Consider the following 19,113-nt stretch of genomic DNA (forward strand, 5'->3'; position numbering starts at 1 on the left):
GATGTTGACCCACAAAACCAGAGATTGGTTAGGCTGCAATCCTGTACCCACTTATTTACATGGGAGTAAGACCCACTGAATTCAGTGGGAGTTGCTTCTGAGTAAATAGATGGAACTGTTACTACCTATCTGTACAAAAAGCTGATCACATTGTGACTTTTAAAAAAATGTTAATCTTCATAAGCCTTATACAGAAAGGTTCTATGATTAAAAAAACACCAACTTTACACTGCGATAAGGCATGTCTTGCCCTTTTTCTATGCATAATTAGCTGGTAAGAGTTAGCATGTAAAGATTTTAAACAGGAGTTCTTAAAAATAAATATTAAGCAAGCACACCTGTTTCTTTGTCACAGACTTCTCCAGTATGATGAAATGCATTGTATTGTTAGTTAAATTATAACAGCTATTTCTAAATAGGCATCTATACATACAAATTGGCATATACAATTTTTAGGCAAACCAGTGCCCTCTTTTGTCCTCTTTTGGGGTGATGGATTTTCTTGTTTGGGGTGGGGGTTATTGTACAAGTAGTCACCCTAACTGTTACCACTTTGGCTCTTCTGCAGAGGATAGGAGAATGTGCTATAAGGTTTATACATAAATTATCAAAGTGATCAGGGTTACTGGGAGCTTCTCTGACCTTATCAAAGTAATCAGGGTTAGTAGGAGTTTCTCAACCTCTTCATTTACTTTCTGTTTCTCTGTGGAATACTGGGAACAGCATTGTGCCTTCTGATTGCTTGTCCAATATCACATTTGTTATTTTGATGCTGTTGCCCCTCATCAAGTGAGACTAGCAGTTGCTGTCAGACTACTGACAGATGGGGCCCAAGAAACATGGAACACTTAAAGCCTCTCTTGGCTCCTGTAGGTGATAGCAGAACTTGAGGTTGTGGTGTCAGGTATATTTTGCATATATTGCTCTTTCCATGGAAGATGTAAACTACTGCACTTCTTACTGTCATGCCTTTAAGTCCCAGTGTTCTGAAAAGAGCAGGAGGACTTGCTTCCTGCAGTGCCAGAGATAAGGGATGAAGAGAAGGGCTCTTGGGAGAAAGTGAGCATTCCAATTCACTAGGTGTTGGCATATTTACTGATAAAGCAGGCACAATTTCAACATGAGATGAGGTGTAGCTGCTTCCATCCAGGGTCTTTCCAAAGCAGACTCAGCTGCAGATGTTCATTTCCTATAATCCATTAGTATAAGAAGTGATTAAGAGATAATCCAGCAATTAGTAACAAATTACAGGCCCCAAGATCATTCTTGACTGACGGGCTAGAAAGTTATCTGTTTGTATTAGTGTGCTTCATAAGTGAACCTTGCTTACTGTAATCTAAAGTACAAACACATGTGGGCAAACCATTACAGCTTGCCTGGCCTGGGCTTTGTACTGATGAGTTGTATAGCATTGCTGTGCAGCTCCGATAGCACAGTCTTCTTTTCATATTGCCTACCTCAGTGTTAGTTCCTTTTTTGTGGAATGCTGGTAATTTTGCAAAGTAGTTGCCTCTATGCAACTACTTTTCACTGGGGTAGTAAAACTGTATCTGGGCTGATACATTTCATACCTCTAGTGGGGTTCACATGATTCAATGCTCTCTTTCCTATAAAAATATCACTTCCACCTAGAAAACTAAATGTCAAAGGGAAAGATTCTAGCCTAGCCTTCTCTCAGAGAATACTAATTTACTAACGTACAGGAATTATTATTAATATTTTGGCTCCATATTGGCGAATCTTTAATTATGTAATCCTCCTATCTGTACTCTGAAGCGGTACAGCCCCAGACACAGGTCTGCTCACCTCACTGAGAAATGGGGAACTGAGCCAAAATTCAAACCCACCCAAATTGCTGAAGTCCCAAAGATTTGAACCTTTTTTAATAGGAAGGTTATATAGCTGGGATTCTAATCCCTTCATACAGCAGATTAGGTTCAAATAATAGAATCTTATGGACAATCATTTGACTACATATCCAAAGGCGGAACCTTTGGCGTCTTCCCATCATCCCCTGAAACAACTGTGGAACTACAAATGTACAATCCTCCTGTCACACTCAGAAAAGAGAAAGTACTTTTCCCATTCACGCCAGGGTGGTGACAAAGGAGTAAGCAGAACTAAAACAATATTTCCACTTTCTGTACTTAATGGCTACTGCAACACACTTCATTCTGGTCCTTGAGCAAGTGAGCACATACTCGTCGATTCTATGGAAAGAGAGGAGTACCTTTCCCCTTCCTCCCCCACATCTATTGTGTATCAGTGCTGAGAATATGCACTGTGGAGTATATCTTAGCTTCCATGGTACTTCTTGGTGCAGTCTGTTTAAGGAGCAGGTAGGTGGCTGCACATCATGAAAACTAGCTGAAATCCCATCCTCTCTCATCCTTGCAAATGAATTACTGATGGAACCAACCATACAGTGTATATCTTTCCCATTAAGGCTTTTAATTGAGAGTGTGTTCTGCTGACAGGCAATGTCCTCCCCCCACACCCGCCGTGCCTTTTCCCACCCTTAAAATGTGACTCATAAGCAGTTTCTAACCACCAGAACAGTCTCTGCATTCTCTCAGCAAGGGTTCAATTTCAGGCGATTCACCACAGATATTAGCTGCTATAAGGTCATTCCAGCAAAGGAAACGAGGTCTTCCATGCCCTTCAGGGAAACACAACTAACCTCTTACTGTCTCTCCTGCAGGAACAAAAACAGGAATGTACTGGATTGCCCTGCTGATTTGGGGTGATTGTTGCTTTGACTTCTTGCCCTCCTTTCTTTCCCAGTTCAGTGCATCAGGGGTCCTGACACAGCAACTGGTTCATACTGCACTAATGTTTCTCTGCTGCTTTTAGCTCTGTTTGGAAAGAGGGAGAAAGAGGCTCTTCATGCTTAAAGAATTCCCATTGTTCACCAGGACTGCTTCCTCTGTGTTGAGGAGTGATGGGGCATGTGTGCAGATACTGAGCTGTGTGAGAGAGGCAGGTGGGGGTTAAAGTGCCTCCGCTACTGTCTGTATAGTTGGAATGGAGCTTGGCACTTGACTGAAAATCCTGTGGTGTCTGAAATGTGGTGGGTATGTCCATGAGTGTGTGCACACTTGTTCTTGCCTGTACTTGGCCAGAAGTGGGGGCAGCCTACCAAAATCAACTTGGCTCTTGGTGTTCCTGGGACATGTGCTCCTATGTACTGATGGTCTGGTTGTGTGCATCTGGATGAGGAAGAGAAGCTGAATCCAGTGTTCTGTGGCAGGAATGTTTGTGTGTGTGCGTGCGCAGTTGCACAGTGGGTAGTCCTGGCCGGTCTCTACCATCATGTCTTGTTGTTTCAGTGCTGTGCAGACACATGCAGCTTGGCCTGTTTTTACTCTCTGTGTTTTTCCTTGTCTTTTTTTATTCCCTTCTCATCTTCATCGCACAATGTCATCAAACAAAACAAACTTTCATCTCTCAGATCCGCGAGAAGGTTGGTCCTTTTCACTTCTTATCCATCTACAGTATGCCACCTCTGATGAGACTTTTCCAGTAGGGGATGGAGAGCCAGCCCTGCAAGGGGAGGGTCTGATGGCCCCTGGCTCTCTGCCAGGCACTGCCATAGCAGGCCTGAATCTGCTTCCTAATTGCTATGTCCTTGCTGACAGCATTGACCACACTGCTTGCATGCCTTTTGTCGCTTGATGTTTAAAATGCACAGACCCTTATCTGCATGCAGTCCATCCCAAAGATTTCCGTGTTTTGAGATGGGAATGGGGTGCATGTACATAGAGAGTAGGCAGCAGAGTGGGTTTTGCCTTAATCTGTTACTTTGTTAGACTCCTGTGTGACCTTTCCTTTTTGTTGAGGAATGCAAAGTACTGATTTGAAGTTCTGGTCAGGGTGGACACCGCTCACTCACAGTGTAAGCTGCTTGGTATAGAGTAGGAAGAGGAAGGAGCAACTGATAGAGGCACCATAGCTGCCTTTTTAACACATTGAATTCATTCCACATCACACTTGCGTTTGAGATGCTGTGTTTATGATACATGCAAAGCACCACTGATGTAACTGGAAAAGCAGAGTTTCTTCATGCTGGATCATTTTTGTTTATAAGATTGATACCTGTATACCTGAAACCCAGGGACTTCATTCTTCCCTGGACAAGGACTCACTCAGCAAGGGCAATAACTGTACTAGAGAAAGGAAGGTGGGCCGTTATCTTACCTGCCTTTCTCTTATTGACAGTGCTGTGTTGCACCAAGATATTAGACAAAAGGTGATTGGTAGACATCAAAATTAGCAGGTGGCTTAAGCTACTCCAATATTTCCATTGAAGTTCAACTTCTGTTCTAAGTCAGGTATTTTCAAAATGGTGCTGAGTGAGTATTGAAATTAAGGGAGGATGTTGCCTGGACTTAGCAGTGCCATAACCTGAAGCAATTCCTATTGCTTTATCAACAACTTTCTCTGACCCAAGGTAGTATTCCTTTGATGAAAGAAACAGAATCCATAACTTTATAGGCCCCAAAATGACCAATTAATAGAGAATGGTGGATATTGAGAGTTAGGAAATGTCTATGCATTAGTTCTGAAGGGGGATAATGTTCATCCTTCAGTCCACATGCTCCGCTATTGCATCGCTTATGTTTCCACACTTTTTCCTGTGTACCTGTAATGATCATAGGACAGTGACTACCCTATTCTGCATGCCAGGACTTATGGTTGGAGTCTGTACTTTAATAATAATAATAATAATTTTTATTTATACCCCGCCCTCCCCAGCCAAGGCTGGGCTCAGGGCGGCTAACAAGCAATAATAAAAACAAGTTGAATGAATACAACTTAAAAACAAAATTAAAATACAACATTAAAATATTAAATATTAAATATTAAAATGTAGCCTCATTGCAGGAGGAGAAAGGAAAAGAAAAAAGAAAGAGGGGGAGGGAATCAAAAAGCACCTACTTTTCCAAGTTACTCTTCTGTTGTTTGTGCTTCTTGTTTAGCACAATAGCACTAAAATACATGAAGCCTGAGACACTGCTATTTGGACATTCCCTTAAACCAAGACTCCTCAATCTGCTACACAGCCATACGAAGTGAACTTCATTAGAATTAGAATTAGAACTTGTTTAATGAGCTGTCATTGCAGTTGTCCCAGAGCTGTTGCTTTTGTTTTCATTTTAGTTCTCTGAATATGCTCCCCTTAACAAGGGGAGAAAGTTTTATTGTTTTCAGACATAAACCAAAGCTTGTTTAGGGCAACATTGCATGTGATCCTGGCAGGAATTGAAGCTGAGAGATAGTGAAATAATCTGAAGCTGCACAGATTCTGTTTGCCTGGCACTTTCATGTCTAAGGTCAATTAACCTGAAAAAATTAAATCCCTTCTTCCAGTGGAACCACCAGCATATATCAATAGCAAAAGTAGCCTTGATTGACAGATATACGCTTAGGGCTGTTTCATGCATTATGCTCACACCTTCACATATTAAAATCATAAGTGTGACTTCCATTTTCTCCAGTGCACAAATGGGTGTGTTTTATTTTTATTATTAGTTACACTTTGCAAACCATATATAAACATCATTAATGTTATTCACAAGTGCACACTTCTCTATAATTCAGCATATCTCAATTTATATGCTCAGAATTCATTTTAAATCCAACTTTTTGTTCCAGTTTCATTAACATATATCATATTCTGCATCTATAAATAAAATTTCTAATTCCTTTAGGTTTCCATTCCGTCCAGTTAAGCTTCCATAAAGCTATTTAAAAATCTATCAGAATACTTCATCTAGCAAACAGCTTTTCAGTTGTCTTTCTTTCTTTCTTGTTTCAAAGCCACAACCACTAGCCTGTGGAAAACAGGCACTATTTTCACACTATATTCCCAGATGTACATGTTTCCCAACACCCTTGTGAGAAAAAGGCATATGTGGAACAGCCCTTGACCAGGATGTTGCTTGGTCCCATCCCACGAGAAATGTCCCAAAGCTCAGACATTTAATGGGGAGACATATGTTAGATGCTAAATATTCCAGTGGGATGTTCCAAGCCTTATAATTTGTTTGGCACTGATAATTACATCTTAGTTTTTGTCCCCCTCCCAGCTTTACTTACAACTGTGTACTGTTCACCCATGCATTTAATTATTGCTCTACGATTGCTACCAGGTTATTTATTAAGGAGTTGTTTTATCTTGATATAGCAGCTCTTTTCTTCCCCCCCCCCTTTAATGCTGTGTTATTTTCAGAAGTGAATGAATGCAAATTCCAGAGCTGCAGAGTCTGCCTCTCCCTTGCTTTGCTATTAGCGTGTCACCAGGCCGAACCGTGATAGGTCTTTGGCATTGCTCTGCTGTAATGATAGATCCTCTTTTATATGGGGTTGTCAGCGCAAATAATTAGCTCTAAAAGTTATAGCTGAAATATAATCCAAAAATGGCTAGGCCCTGTTTTGGAAATTGTCTATAAAATGTCAGCACTCAGGGATGTATTGGGAACATAAATAGTGAGGCATTGTTTGAACAGCAGTTTAGACTCTAAATGCATCTTCTTTTTCCTTCCAGTCTTCTCCCTCCTGCTGGTGATTCTGTCAATAGATTGTGAGGCCCTAGAAACTACCTTTCCATCAGGAGATATTGTTTAAAACAGTAATGACAAGTATGAGAAGGGGTGGAGGGGTTATTCAGATCTGATAATTTTTCCAGTTTGCCCACCTTCCAGAAGCAGTTGTAATAAAGCAGAGTAACATAGAGCCGTGGAGACTGGACAGTACAGGAGGAAGGATTGTTCAGTTTCCCAACAGCATTGCTTTTACCCCAGCGTTCCCACAAAGCCAGAAACAAAACCATACATGTAAGCTGACCCAGGTAGCAAACTTGTGCAGGTGTCAGGAAAATGAGATTTATATTATGGAAGAATTGAGAGAGGAGGCAGTTGTCTTTGGCATGAACAGCTTATTAAAGCAGTTTCGCTACCTGAAGGAGGGGATCAATTTGCATAGTCTCCCGCTCAAAATTAAGATATCTTGAATAAAATGTTTTGCGAAAGTCAAAATTATATTGCAATGATGGTTACTACCTTGCCTTTGTTTCTGGATGGTTCTGGCATTTTGTCACAACTAAGAGTGCTAAAAGCTAAATCAAGACTCACAATGTTGAACTTTAATTAATACTCTAGAATCTGGAAACAACTTTTGACAAAGATTAAAATCCCTAAGCACGTCATGGTCCGATGCAATACTTGCAGAAGATGAAGTGGGGTTTGTGTATGAGATTTTAAAGTCAGACTATGAAAAGAGTTGAAGCTTTGCAAGTGACAAAAGCAAATTGCTTATTAAGGAATTTTTAAAAATAACACACCATTGATCCTACTGTCCAAAAGTGCTAACAACAACAACAACAGGAATTCATCTTTTACTGTAAATTAATTTTGGCTGGCTGGTGCCTTTCACTTTTAGTGTGACTCTAGCACTCCTTCTGTTATTATTTTCCAGTGGCCTTCTCTTAGCTCTGCTGCAGTAATCAATTAATAGTTGTTAAAACTGCCCAGCTTTTAGCAATTGCTTAGTGCCTGGAGTTTCCCACGATGGAAGTAGAAAAGTGATGGGAGGAGGACTTTTAGTGAGATTACCTCAGTGTTTTTATGAAATCCGAGAAGCAGCTGCTCTAATCTGAGCTAAGCAGGTTGATTGATCCATGCACATTTATTCTGGATGCAAGGAAGGTGCACGCTAATGCATGCTAAATTATTAACACTTCTCCACCTCCCTTTGTGGTATTGCCTGCGTCTCCCCTCCCCACCTTCCAGAATGTGGAGCTGGTCTCTACTGGTGTGTTCTTATCACCTCCACTGCTGTGAGATGGCTCAGAATATGTCACTTACTTTCCACCTTGACTGCCAAATGATTGCCCTGCATGCTCCATTCCGTAGGGAAGCCTGGGGGATTTTCCTCTTTTGTGAGTCATATAGGATGCCATGCTCTGGGATGAATAACAGTGAATTCCATGTTCGATAGTCTGCTGAAATAAACCTTGAACACCATTACCCATAGACCTTTACAATAGTTTCCCCCATGTGGTTTCTTCCAAAATCACCAAGTTGCTCACTTCTGCTTTATCTAAAAGAAGTTTGCAGAAAACAAAACAAAAAAACTCTGACAAATTCTACTGAGAAAAGAAGTCATGATAGTGTGAATGATACTGGAAATATTTGGAAGGCATCCACTCTCGTTTGGTCCTTGTGATTTGCTTTGTAAATTGGAAGAGGATTTCTGCAGATTCCTGCAATTGGTGAGAATGGATCTGCCTTAATTATTGATTGTCATGCCAGAGGCAGGAGAAAGATTGGAGCCTAGTGGAAGCTAGAACCATATGCATGCTTGGGGATGCTGTGTAAGCAACCTTCACTAGTTCTGCTCTGCCAGAATGTTCTAATGCTGATTGACAGCTGTGCTTCACATCCCACTGGACTCTGCCCACAAAGAAGCTGCCAATTACCCAGGAATGCTATACTGCTGCTAGGTTGGAATCCACCTCCTTTCTAACCTTCCCAGGCATTCTTTCTAAATTATAATCCAGCCTGGATTGACAGTAGCATCTCTAAGCCCATCTGTTCCTGTTTTATTGACATTTTAAGATCTCAGTGTGTAGTTTAATAGCCAAGGAAAGACTAGATAGAAGGGAGGTTGCCTCCCACTCGCTAGTAAGGCACACAACTGAGCCTCCATTGATCACCTTGCCTCTGTTCTTCCCCTCTACATAATGAGAACTACAGTTTGATTTGCAGCACATCTGAAGAGTATTTGCAACCAGACTGGAAGAGAGAAACCACCAAAGTGATGCTACAGAGGCAGGCACAGCATAAGGGCAACAAACACTGGATACTGTCGGAGTCTTCACAGCCTTAGTGTGGGAGCTGTTCCTGCCACCACCCTTTCTGACCAACAGAAACAATCTATTCTGCTTGCACAGTGCAGTACTTAGGCAACGTATTGTGGCTGGAGGACAATTTGTTGAGGCTAGGTCATTAATAGGGCAACCTAGGGCAGGAAGAAGGCAAGCATTTTTTTGGAAATGAAACAGTGGAAACTGAGTGAAGAACTAAGGCAGCAGCCTCACTTTTGCACCTTTGTGCCCTGTAACCAATCTCGAACTGTTGCTGCATCGACGTACCAATAGGAAAGAAAAGGTTCATCAGCTTAGTGTCTGTGTTGGCCTTAGGGAGATACATATCTCTGCTCAGTCATAAGAGTGACATTTGGCTGAGTCGTCTTGTGGAATCAGAAGTGCTCTGATTTCCGATCCTCTTTTTGAGTAACCTACCCCTGGGGAAGGGGCTTGCCTACAGCCTTTCTTTAAATCGGCTTGGTTTTGTGGGGGGATTGGAGGGGGGGAAGAGATTTTCATTGCCATTCATCCTGTGGCTAGGCTAGAAGAGACCCCTCTCTGATACATTGTCGAGTAACCTTTTCTCTTCCCCTGCCGCTAGAATAGTAAACAGCAGCTTTCAAAAAGGGCGAGAGGTTTTCTCGATAGCTCTTTGCTGAATGAACTAAAGCGCTTATCGGCAGATTCACAAGCCGTGTTCTTTCTTCCCAAGCATGGTCTTGACAGGTCTTTTTACGGCCACAAAGGAGACAGCTGGGGACTGATGTCTGAGAGATATGTCATGGAATGCTGTTCTGGTGGAGATTCACTCTAATTCTAACCACTGCTCATGCATGCATCTGAAGGTGGCTTAGGTAATCGGAGGTAGTTGTAGGAGTATCTTGCTTGGTTCTCACTGGAGTGGATGGCAGAGGTGGTTTCTGCATGCTACTGAATTCTTTCAGCCCTTCTGCATGAATTCCTTCCAATCTCATTCCTGTGCCTCGTGCTTGCCTATCTGTGCATTTCAACCCTCCCACTCTTGTTTTTTGTCAAGATTTTATGTAACAGCTTCTTTCCCATACCTGGCCTTTTTCCTGTCTAGCGCATGTCAAGTCAATTAATTATTGCCGTGCACGAGCCTGTTGTGTTACTACTCAAGCTTGCTTTTATTTGAGACCAGTTTGGTTGGTGAGCGGGTGGGAAGTTGGTTGGTCCCTGGAATAAAACACAACAAATGAATAAACCTCTTCATGTACTGGCTCAATACCATGTTCATTGTGGGGGGGAGAACGAGTCCTGCCTCTTGCCGATCAGAACCAGGCTGCGTTGGACAACCACCCCATCATGTTGATCCATTGCCATGTCCATTCAATACCAGGGTATTCTCATAACTCTGTTAGAGCGCTGATTTGCTTTAATTTCTGTCTTGTTTGGGGGTGCACTCCCCTGTCAGGCAGGGAGCAAGCCTTTCACTGGTGACCATGCACACAATTATTGATCTGAGATTGAACAATTGATTAAAAGGAACAACCCACTAGATTATAGATTTAGACATTTGATAACATGCACATTATCATTATGGGAGGGCCCCTTTAAAAAAGCTGGTGAGGAGCTGATGAGCTCTGCTTTGTCACTGTTGACAGCATTGTCTAATTTATCCCCAAACCCTCACTCTGTTGTACATTCTAATGTGGGGGCTTCTGTGTTCAGTCTATTTCTGTGAGTCTGCTGGTTTGGGAATGAATCATCAAAGAGAGCTCAAGCGAAATTTGATTAGGGGAAGTGTCAGGCTGAGCCGAATCTTGTCAGCCTGTCTGTCAGCAGCTGCCCCTTTTCTAACGAGATTTTGTGGTGCTGGAGATGACGCAGGAGGAGGCCCAGCATGAGGCAGTCCCAGTGGGCTTTAGCCCCTGAGAAGGTCTCTCCCATCTTGCTAACAAATAGTCCACCCCACTGCTTTCCAGCTAACCCTGTCCCTCTGCATTGCAGCTCTTCACTACTCTGCCAGCCCTGACTCTGTGGACTGGAGAGGCTGTGATATTAAATGTGTAGTGACATCTCCATTCCAGAAAAGCAGGCTTCCCAGAAGAGACACATTGCACCCTCCCTCCCACACTTTTAATTTTTTATTTTATTGTATGTATTTGAAATGAGTTTGCCCAGAGGAGACAAAGATTTACTATGTTCAGTTGTGTTCCTCTATCCCTCCTTAAATTGGCCCATAACACTGGCCTTAAAGAAGGGTCCTCATTTCTCAGTGTCATTTCCCTGACTGATGTGTGTACAGCAAACAGCTGGGGCACTTTAGCCGATCTAATGGTTTGTCTACAAAATAACCCAAGTGAGACTTTTATATGAATAGATGCTGTGTGATGAAATAAGGAGTGTTCTTTCTCCTGGAGCACATTCCCAATGGGAGAGAGGACCCTGTCACCCAGGCCCTCTGCTGTCACTTGGATCTGATCTCCTGTCTATTAGGATGAAGCTCCTAGCCAACAAGGTGTTCTGATCCGGCTGTGAGGTGCCCCAGGCTCACTGCTGAATCTTGCACAGGAACACAGTTTTAGCTAGCAGTAATGCATGCAGTAATTTAAAAATAAAACCCTGTAGCTGCCCCTGCAAGATAGGTTTGTCCTGCAGGTTGCTTTGCTGTGAAACCAACCAGTAGTAGCTTATTCCACCTTGCAGAGGTTCTGCACACCCTATGGACAGGAAGTGAACATATTTTCTAATTAGTGGGTACATTTGAAACAAGAAGACATTTTAGTGTCCGTAATGTAACTTAGTTGAGAGAACAATAATGGTGGCAGTCCTATAGTTGAGCTCCTGCCGAAAACACCAGTGGCTCAAAGGGAGAACCTTGGGTATGAAATTTGGCAGAGCAGTGAACAGCTCTTGTTCAGAATTCTTTTTTTCTTTTCTTCTTTTCTGGATTGATTTGCTACTACTTAGGAGAAATGTTGATCCTTCCCCCACCCCTTGGGTATGCAGCAAGTGAATATCAATGGTCTAGGCTGTGACCCTACTAGTTGTCTATTCCTTGTTTCAGTGCGGCGAGTGTCACCTCGATTTTCAATCCCTCCAAGTAACCATGAGGTGATGCCTGGAGGGAGCGTGAATCTCACATGTGTAGCAGTGGGGTCCCCAATGCCCTACGTGAAGTGGATTGTCGGAGACGTGGAGCTGACGAAAGAAGATGACATGCCAATGGGCAGGAATGTTTTAGAGTTGACCAACATCACGCAGTCGGCCAACTACACCTGCGAAGCCATGTCCTCACTGGGGGTAATCCATGCAACAGCTCAGATCACTGTCAAAGGTAAGAAGCTGCTCCATGGTATCTACCTCTGCATGGTACCAGGTAGCAGAATGGGGTGCACTTGTGACATAAGCCCTACTCAGTCATTATTGGTGTGAATGGGGAACCTGAGTACAAAGATGCTGTGGAGCCTCACCATTAGCCCTGTCCCCATTATTGCACAGGTCTTTCCAGCTTCTCACATGTTCACGGCAAACATCTGTAGCAGGGAGTCTGCTGTACTTGTGTAGACTTTTAAGACACATTGCGTGTGCCAACCCCACCCCCCGTCTTTGTTACCCAACATTTATCTCCCAGGGTTTTCTCATTTGTTTTCTTGTAAAATAGAGGTTTACTTACAGTGCATAAATGGAATGGCCAAACATCAGAATTATAGAGCAAGTCTCAGGGAGAAATAATAAGGCCTCTCCACTGTAATTCAAGAGCCCTGCCCAAGAGCTAATATGTGTTTGGTTTGTGCATGTATCTGGATGGTGTGAAATAGCATCCAGGACAGCACATCTCTGTCAGGTCACTTGAAAAAGCTTTGTGGGAGCACCTGTCTTTCAGTTCTGTTACCTTACTAAACATCCTATAACCTAATGTGATTTCAGTATTTACATTAATACAGCTCCAGAGGGTGATCATTATGGGAGTCAGGGAGTCTCTCAATCTTTTCTTCATGATCATAAATGCTTTCCTTGTGCCTAGCTAGTACATAGAAGGATCCCAAGATAGTAGAACACAGTACTGACCACAAATTTATCTTTTTTGGATAAATGTCTGATGTGATCAGTTGTGCTAGAGTAGTTCTGCTTTCTTGTTAATGCTCAGAACTTTCATAACAGGATTGGCTTCCTTAACATCCCACCACAAAAATATGCTTGCCACAAGTCCCTGCAGTCCACATATTCTTGCTCTTGCAGCAACAGTAGACATGGAACTACTTTTGCCCCGGTATACTTTCCAAAAAGGCCATGAACCTGGCTTCCTAAAGTGTACCTCAGCTGAATAACCCTTTCTGCTTTAGAAAACCTGACTTGGTTCCTTGTTTAAATTACCTTTATTTAGCCAGCTGCCAGCAAGTGCTTTGAGCACATCTAATAACATGATTGCTGTGTTTACTCTTCCATTAAGAAGCACTTCAAGCAATATATGGTAATGTGTAATATAAAAATGTACGTTCTTGACTATGAAATGATTTCTGCCTTTAAAGGAAAATGTTAGCAAGCATCTAAGCCTCCTTTATAGCTCTGCACATTACAGCATTTGCACTAATCAAATTACTGACATTGTGCTTTTTGCTTTCAGCTCTTCCAAAACCTCCAATGGAGCCATTAGTAACGGAGACGACAGCTACCAGTGTGACTCTCACCTGGGACTCAGGAAATGCTGACCCTATCTCCTACTATGTCATCCAATATAAGTCCAAGTCATTAGAGGGCACTTTCCGAGAAGTAGATGGTGTGGCAACCACCCGCTATAGCATTGGTGGCCTAAGCCCCTTCTCAGAATATGAGTTCCGCATTATTGCTGTAAACAACATTGGCAGGAGTCCCCCTAGTGAGTTGGTGGATGCACGGACAGGAGAGCAAGCTCCATCAAGCCCACCCCTCAAAGTGAAGGCACGGATGCTGAGTTCCAGCACCATGCTGGTCCAATGGGAACAACCTGAAGAGCCCAATGGGATGATCCGTGGCTATAGAGTGTACTACACCATTGACCCCCACCTACCACTCAGCAAGTGGCAGAAACACAACACTGATGATCATCATCTCACCACTGTAGGAAGTTTGATAAATGGGGCCACCTATAGTATTCGTGTCTTGGCTTTCACCTCAGTAGGAGATGGACCCCCTTCTGATGCCATCCAGATAAAGGCCCAACAGGGTGGTATGTATGTTTTGTGTGAGCTCTATTCCTTCTCTGTCCTACTGTTTCCAAGAGCTAATATTTTGAGCTGAGGTTGAGGTGTGATCCAGAGACTTTAGGGATTTGGTAGGCAATTTGTCCTTTTCAAATAGGTGTTCCAGCAGCACTCTGTTGCCAGCATAGTTAACAGTTGACTTAAGCATAGTTGTGGATACTTTGGTTAATCACTAGTTTGAGAAAGAACATAGTTGTCTTTGTTTGAACCTGGAGCTTAGGAGAATGTGTTAAGATTGTGTTTATGACAGTGCTATTGTTGAAGTGCGTTGATGATAAGGCTTGCACCTTGAAATTTTCTAAAGCTGCTCTGGAGTCCCCTCCCACAACTGACTCTTGTTTTATTGGTTTCTAGTTCCATCTCAGCCAGCTGATTTCCAAGCTGAGGCAGAGTCTGACACACGGATCATGCTGACCTGGCAGCCAGCACCTCAAGAACGTGTCACCAAGTATGAGTTGGTGTATTGGGAAGAGACAGATGGGATCCAGGTGAGGGACAACATGACCCATTCGTGGTTAAAGACCTATACCAAAGTAGCCTATGGGTATGGGGCACTTATTTTTATATCTGTTAGAGTTAGGCCCAGTATGATTGTTGTGGGAAATGGCATTTGCATGACTAGATATTTGTGCATCTGTGAGAATTCTGCAATTCAAATCCCATTGGATTATGAACCTATACCAGAGTTTCACCTCCCTGTGATAGCTGCAAGAGCTCCTGCTCCTGCAAGAGCAACAATAAGTTTTATACCCCGCCCTCCCCAGCCAAGGCCGGGCTCAGAGCGGCTTACAAGCAATAATAAAAACAAGATAAATGATTACAAACTTAAAAACAAAAATAAAATACAACATTAAAATAATGGAACTTTAAAATATTAAAATGTAGCCTCATCGCAGGAGGAGAAGGAAAAGAAGAGAAAAAAAGAAAGAAAAAGAAAAGAAAAAAGAAAAAAAAGAGAGAGGAAAAAAAGAGAGAGGGAGGGAGGGAATCAAATTGGCTCCAAGCCAAAGGCCAGGCGGAACAACTCTGTCTTACAGGCCCTGCGGAAAGAAATCAGATCCTGCAGGGCCCTGGTCTCATGAGGCAGAGCGTTCCACCTGGCCGGAGCCAGAGTTGAAAAGGCCCTGGCTCTGGTCGAAGCCAATCTAACTTCCTTAGGGCCCGAGACCACTAGGGTGTTGTTATTTATGGACCTTGAGGCTCTCTGTGGGGCATACCAGGGGAGGCGGTCCCGTAGGTACGAGGGTCCTAGGCCGTGAAGGGCTTTAAAGGTCAAAAGCAGCACCTTAAATCTGACCCTGTACTCCACCGGGAGCCAGTGCAGCTTGAAAAGCACTGGGTGAATATGCTCCCATGGCAGAGACCCCGTGAGGAGCCTCGCTGCAGCATTCTGTACCTGCTGGAGTTTCTGGGACAGCTTCAAGGGCAGCCCCGCGTCAACACATACTTCATTAGCCAAAAGTTTGCAGTGTCTGGGAAATGAAAGTGATTTTTTTCTCATGGCTGTAATGAGAATGCACAACATCTGTGGGGAAGTGAAATCTTCTCCTTTAAATAATGGCTTTCAGGGTTACATAGGATGAGCATAGATTGCTCTATTGCATGATTCCTAGTATGCAGTACTGGTAGGCATCCACAGCCAAGAGTCCAATACTCAGGTGTCAATAGCTATGTTATTCCCTCCCTCCCCCCCAATCTGAGTAAAAGAAAAACTTGTCTCTTGCCTTTTCTAGCATAAGGTGGACTTTGACCAGACCTCATCATATGCACTTGAAGGGCTCAAGCCAGACACACTCTACAAGTTCCAGCTGGCAGCCCGCTCTGAGCTGGGCCTAGGGGTCTATACCCCAGTTTTGGAAGCTCGAACAGCACAGTCCAGTAAGTGTCTCTGTTTGGTTGAGAGTGAGTGAGGGACAAAATCTTATTGCACTTTTGTATGAGAGTTAATGGAGAGGTTGGAACCAGTAGCAAGAGAAATGTGGAGAGGACAGGCCAGCTGTGGCTCTGATGCAGGGGCCATTTGCCCAGGGTAAGTCTTGTCCCATTGTCCTTCAGTCCATGCTTTCCCCTTTCAACAGGTGGACTCACAGATATGCTGGGCAAAGGGAATAGGTGGGAGAAGCTGATGAGATTTATTCCCTGTATCTCTGTGAGTTTACTGGCACATCCTCTTCCCCATGCAATTCAGTTGTAGTGGGTGTTTGATATCTGCACCTCGTGCATGCACCTTCCTGCTGTGCATGTACCTCATACCCCAGTTAGAGACACCATTGCTCGCCTTTTCCCTGCCCCTTCCAGACAATCATCTCTGTACAAGAGGAGCGATGCACACATTGCATTACTGCTACACCGCAGGCATTTGCAAGCCTGGAAGAATTAACTTGAGGGGGTGGTGGGATCTTTGCTAGTAGATTGAATGATTAATAGCTTCTTAAGGGGATGTGTGCTGAGTGAGGTGTGTGGTGCATGTGGATGCTTGCATGTGGAGTGGAAGGAGGAAGAAGACTGCTGCGTGGGTTTTGCTCCAAGGCTTTGAAGGCTTGAGGCAAACAGTGAAGTAAGTCAGAAGGCCAGATAAAGAGGTGACCCAAGCTGGATCACTTTCATTCTCTTCTGAGCCCATGTGCTGGTGGAGTAGGAGACCAATGCACCTTTATTGGCAGCTCAAAGTGCTGCACATAAGCAGATTAAAGCTATCAAAGAGCTCTGAGATAAGCTTGTTTTCACTAACGATTTTGGGGCTTGCTTTTATGCAAAAAGCATTAAAGGGGGAAAGTGAGACATTTTCATTTGTGCCATCTGTCAAGGATTTAGTGGCTGTGTGGGGCAAGCAATAGAGGAGGCAGCAGCCGCCCTCTCTGTGTGGAGCCAGAGAGTGCCTGGGATGAATCAGGGTGGGGAAGAACTGCTCCACTTATGATTGGAATGACCTTTCCTCCTTTCATTGGCACATCAATCATAAGAATTCCAACAATCCTGTTTAACTTGCTCTTTAGCTAATGGGATCTTGGTGCCAGGACGATTGGACAAAAATATATGAAACAATATTCAGAGGGAGGCATCCTAAATATTTTACATTGGGGGACACAAACTGAATGTGGATACTATTAATTGTTCTGTTAGCAGCTACTGATGGAGCATGTGTATTGATAGGCCATGACTGGGCACTTGCCAAGCCATCATACTAACAAGGCATAACAGACAAATATCAGAAGCAAATAGTAATGCAGATATCTCCAACCTGTGACTCATGCATACCTCTGTGTAGCTGGGCCATGTTAGGAGTCTGTGCAAAGAAAAGTCCAGCAATTAAAGGAAGGCTAATCCTGATGTTGTGCCATTTTAGCCATTCATGGATTCTAGTCCACAGGTAAAGGAAGAAACCTCTCTTCACACCTCCCAGGTGAGGGGTGAAGGCATGTAGTTCCAAAGCACGTTTCCCTATGAAATGTAACATTTGGAGCATGAATTAAGTGGCTATGATCACTGGGAAACCTGTTCTAACGAACCTATCGGTAGGAATTCTAAAGCTTACCTTTCCTTGAACAATGTCTGAAAACAGCTTTTTTTGCAGACCTGATGCGTTGTGAGAAACCTGTAGAATCCAAGTTTCTGCTAATTGATAGAAAAGTTAAGGGGATTGCATGCCTCAAGACCAATTTCTGTTGAACATTTTTCTCATCTAGTCTTGCTTTTTTGCCATCACAGATTGCATGTGGAGGTGGTGAAGCATATGCTGATTTAGCAAACAACCAAGCTATATTTCTAAAGTTTTCCCAGTAGCATACTAAATGGTCTCTGGGGACAGAAGCAAGGGAGATCTCTCTGACACAGAACTCCTATGATACTGATCCTCCTCGGCAATGTTTCATACTATAAAAAGATAGGTGCTCTGGCTCCATCCCTGGCTATATCTCCTAGTTCCAGGTGTCTGTTCTTTAGCTTTTATGAAGGAATATAACTGCATATACTCCAGGCTAAACTACATATTACACTAGTCATATTCACCCATGTGTCATGTTAGCCATTAGTCCCTTCCTCATGGAAGGACAGCTTAGCAGTCGGAAATGGATAGAGTAGGAGTAGCCAACACCATGCCTTCCAGATGCTTTGGGCCCAAACTCACATCAACCCCAGCCAGCATGACCAATGGTCAGGGATTATCGGAGTTGTAGTCCACAACATACAGAGGAGACCACATTGGACAACAGTGCTTTACCTTTCAAGTTGTTTTCCCCACCCAACCCCAATGGAGTTCAAGGTTTGTGCTTGCAAGGTAAACACATTCAGTGAAACAGACAAGATGAAAACGGTGGGGTGGAGTTTGAGGGAAAGGCAGCTAACAAGGGAAGGATTAAGCAACTCAGGCAGGGCATGATTTTTGAGAACTTGGGATCCAAGGCTGCACCCTGGCTCAAATGAAAAATTGAAGCCATTTTTTTCTGTTTTAGAAGAATAGTTTGCAAAGCCAGATATGGGGAATCCTGACCTTAATTGTTGAACAGCCCAAATAAGATGCTCCTCTAATCACACATAGGATCTATGTCCTTTGATACATTATCTCTGGGGAAAATGCTGCCACTCCTAGCATTTTTCTTAAGGTTAATATCATGTTGAGAAGATCAGTCATCTAGTACTAAACATAGAAACATTAAAATTAGGTTACCCAGTGCTCATCACACAAGTAGCCATTCTCATAAGCAAGATTTAGAGGCACTTACATTTCCAGGGAGGGCATAACCTGAGAATAGTGAATGGGTTCATTTTGCCTCTGAGAATATTTGTGTGTGTCATGGTTCAAAATGTGTGGTGTGTGTGTGTGTGTGTGTGTGTGTGTATGTGTGTACGTGCACGTGCATGTTGGTGTGCATTTCTTTCTCATGTACTTTTCCCATGTATTTTGCTTGTGTTGCTGAGTTTTATTTTGTCCTCTGATGTTAAGCTGCAGCTTATTATTGGCACTATTCAGGTGTGACTCTTACCCAGCCATTAGTAGATGTGGGAAATCACTGTGTCTCATGTGTTGATCCATTTATT

General features: G+C 43.2%; 1 protein-coding gene across 12 annotated transcripts in view; it reads left to right on the plus strand.

Moving 5' to 3' along the window:
- The window catches only part of PTPRF (protein tyrosine phosphatase receptor type F), a 523,498-nt gene that overhangs the window by 431,384 nt on the left and 73,001 nt on the right, over window positions 1–19,113 (plus strand). For all 12 annotated transcript variants that reach the window (XM_081865454.1, XM_081865450.1, XM_081865456.1 and 9 more), the window contains 4 exons: window positions 11,901–12,170; window positions 13,461–14,042; window positions 14,431–14,564; window positions 15,810–15,954. In XM_081865454.1, the coding sequence (XP_081721580.1) occupies window positions 11,901–12,170; window positions 13,461–14,042; window positions 14,431–14,564; window positions 15,810–15,954 (1,131 nt within the window). The remainder of the gene's footprint in view (window positions 1–11,900; window positions 12,171–13,460; window positions 14,043–14,430; window positions 14,565–15,809; window positions 15,955–19,113) is intronic.

This window comes from Podarcis erhardii (genome assembly GCF_964252035.2).
Source record: "Podarcis erhardii genome assembly, chromosome: 6".
Classification (NCBI taxonomy): Eukaryota; Metazoa; Chordata; class Lepidosauria; order Squamata; family Lacertidae; genus Podarcis; species Podarcis erhardii.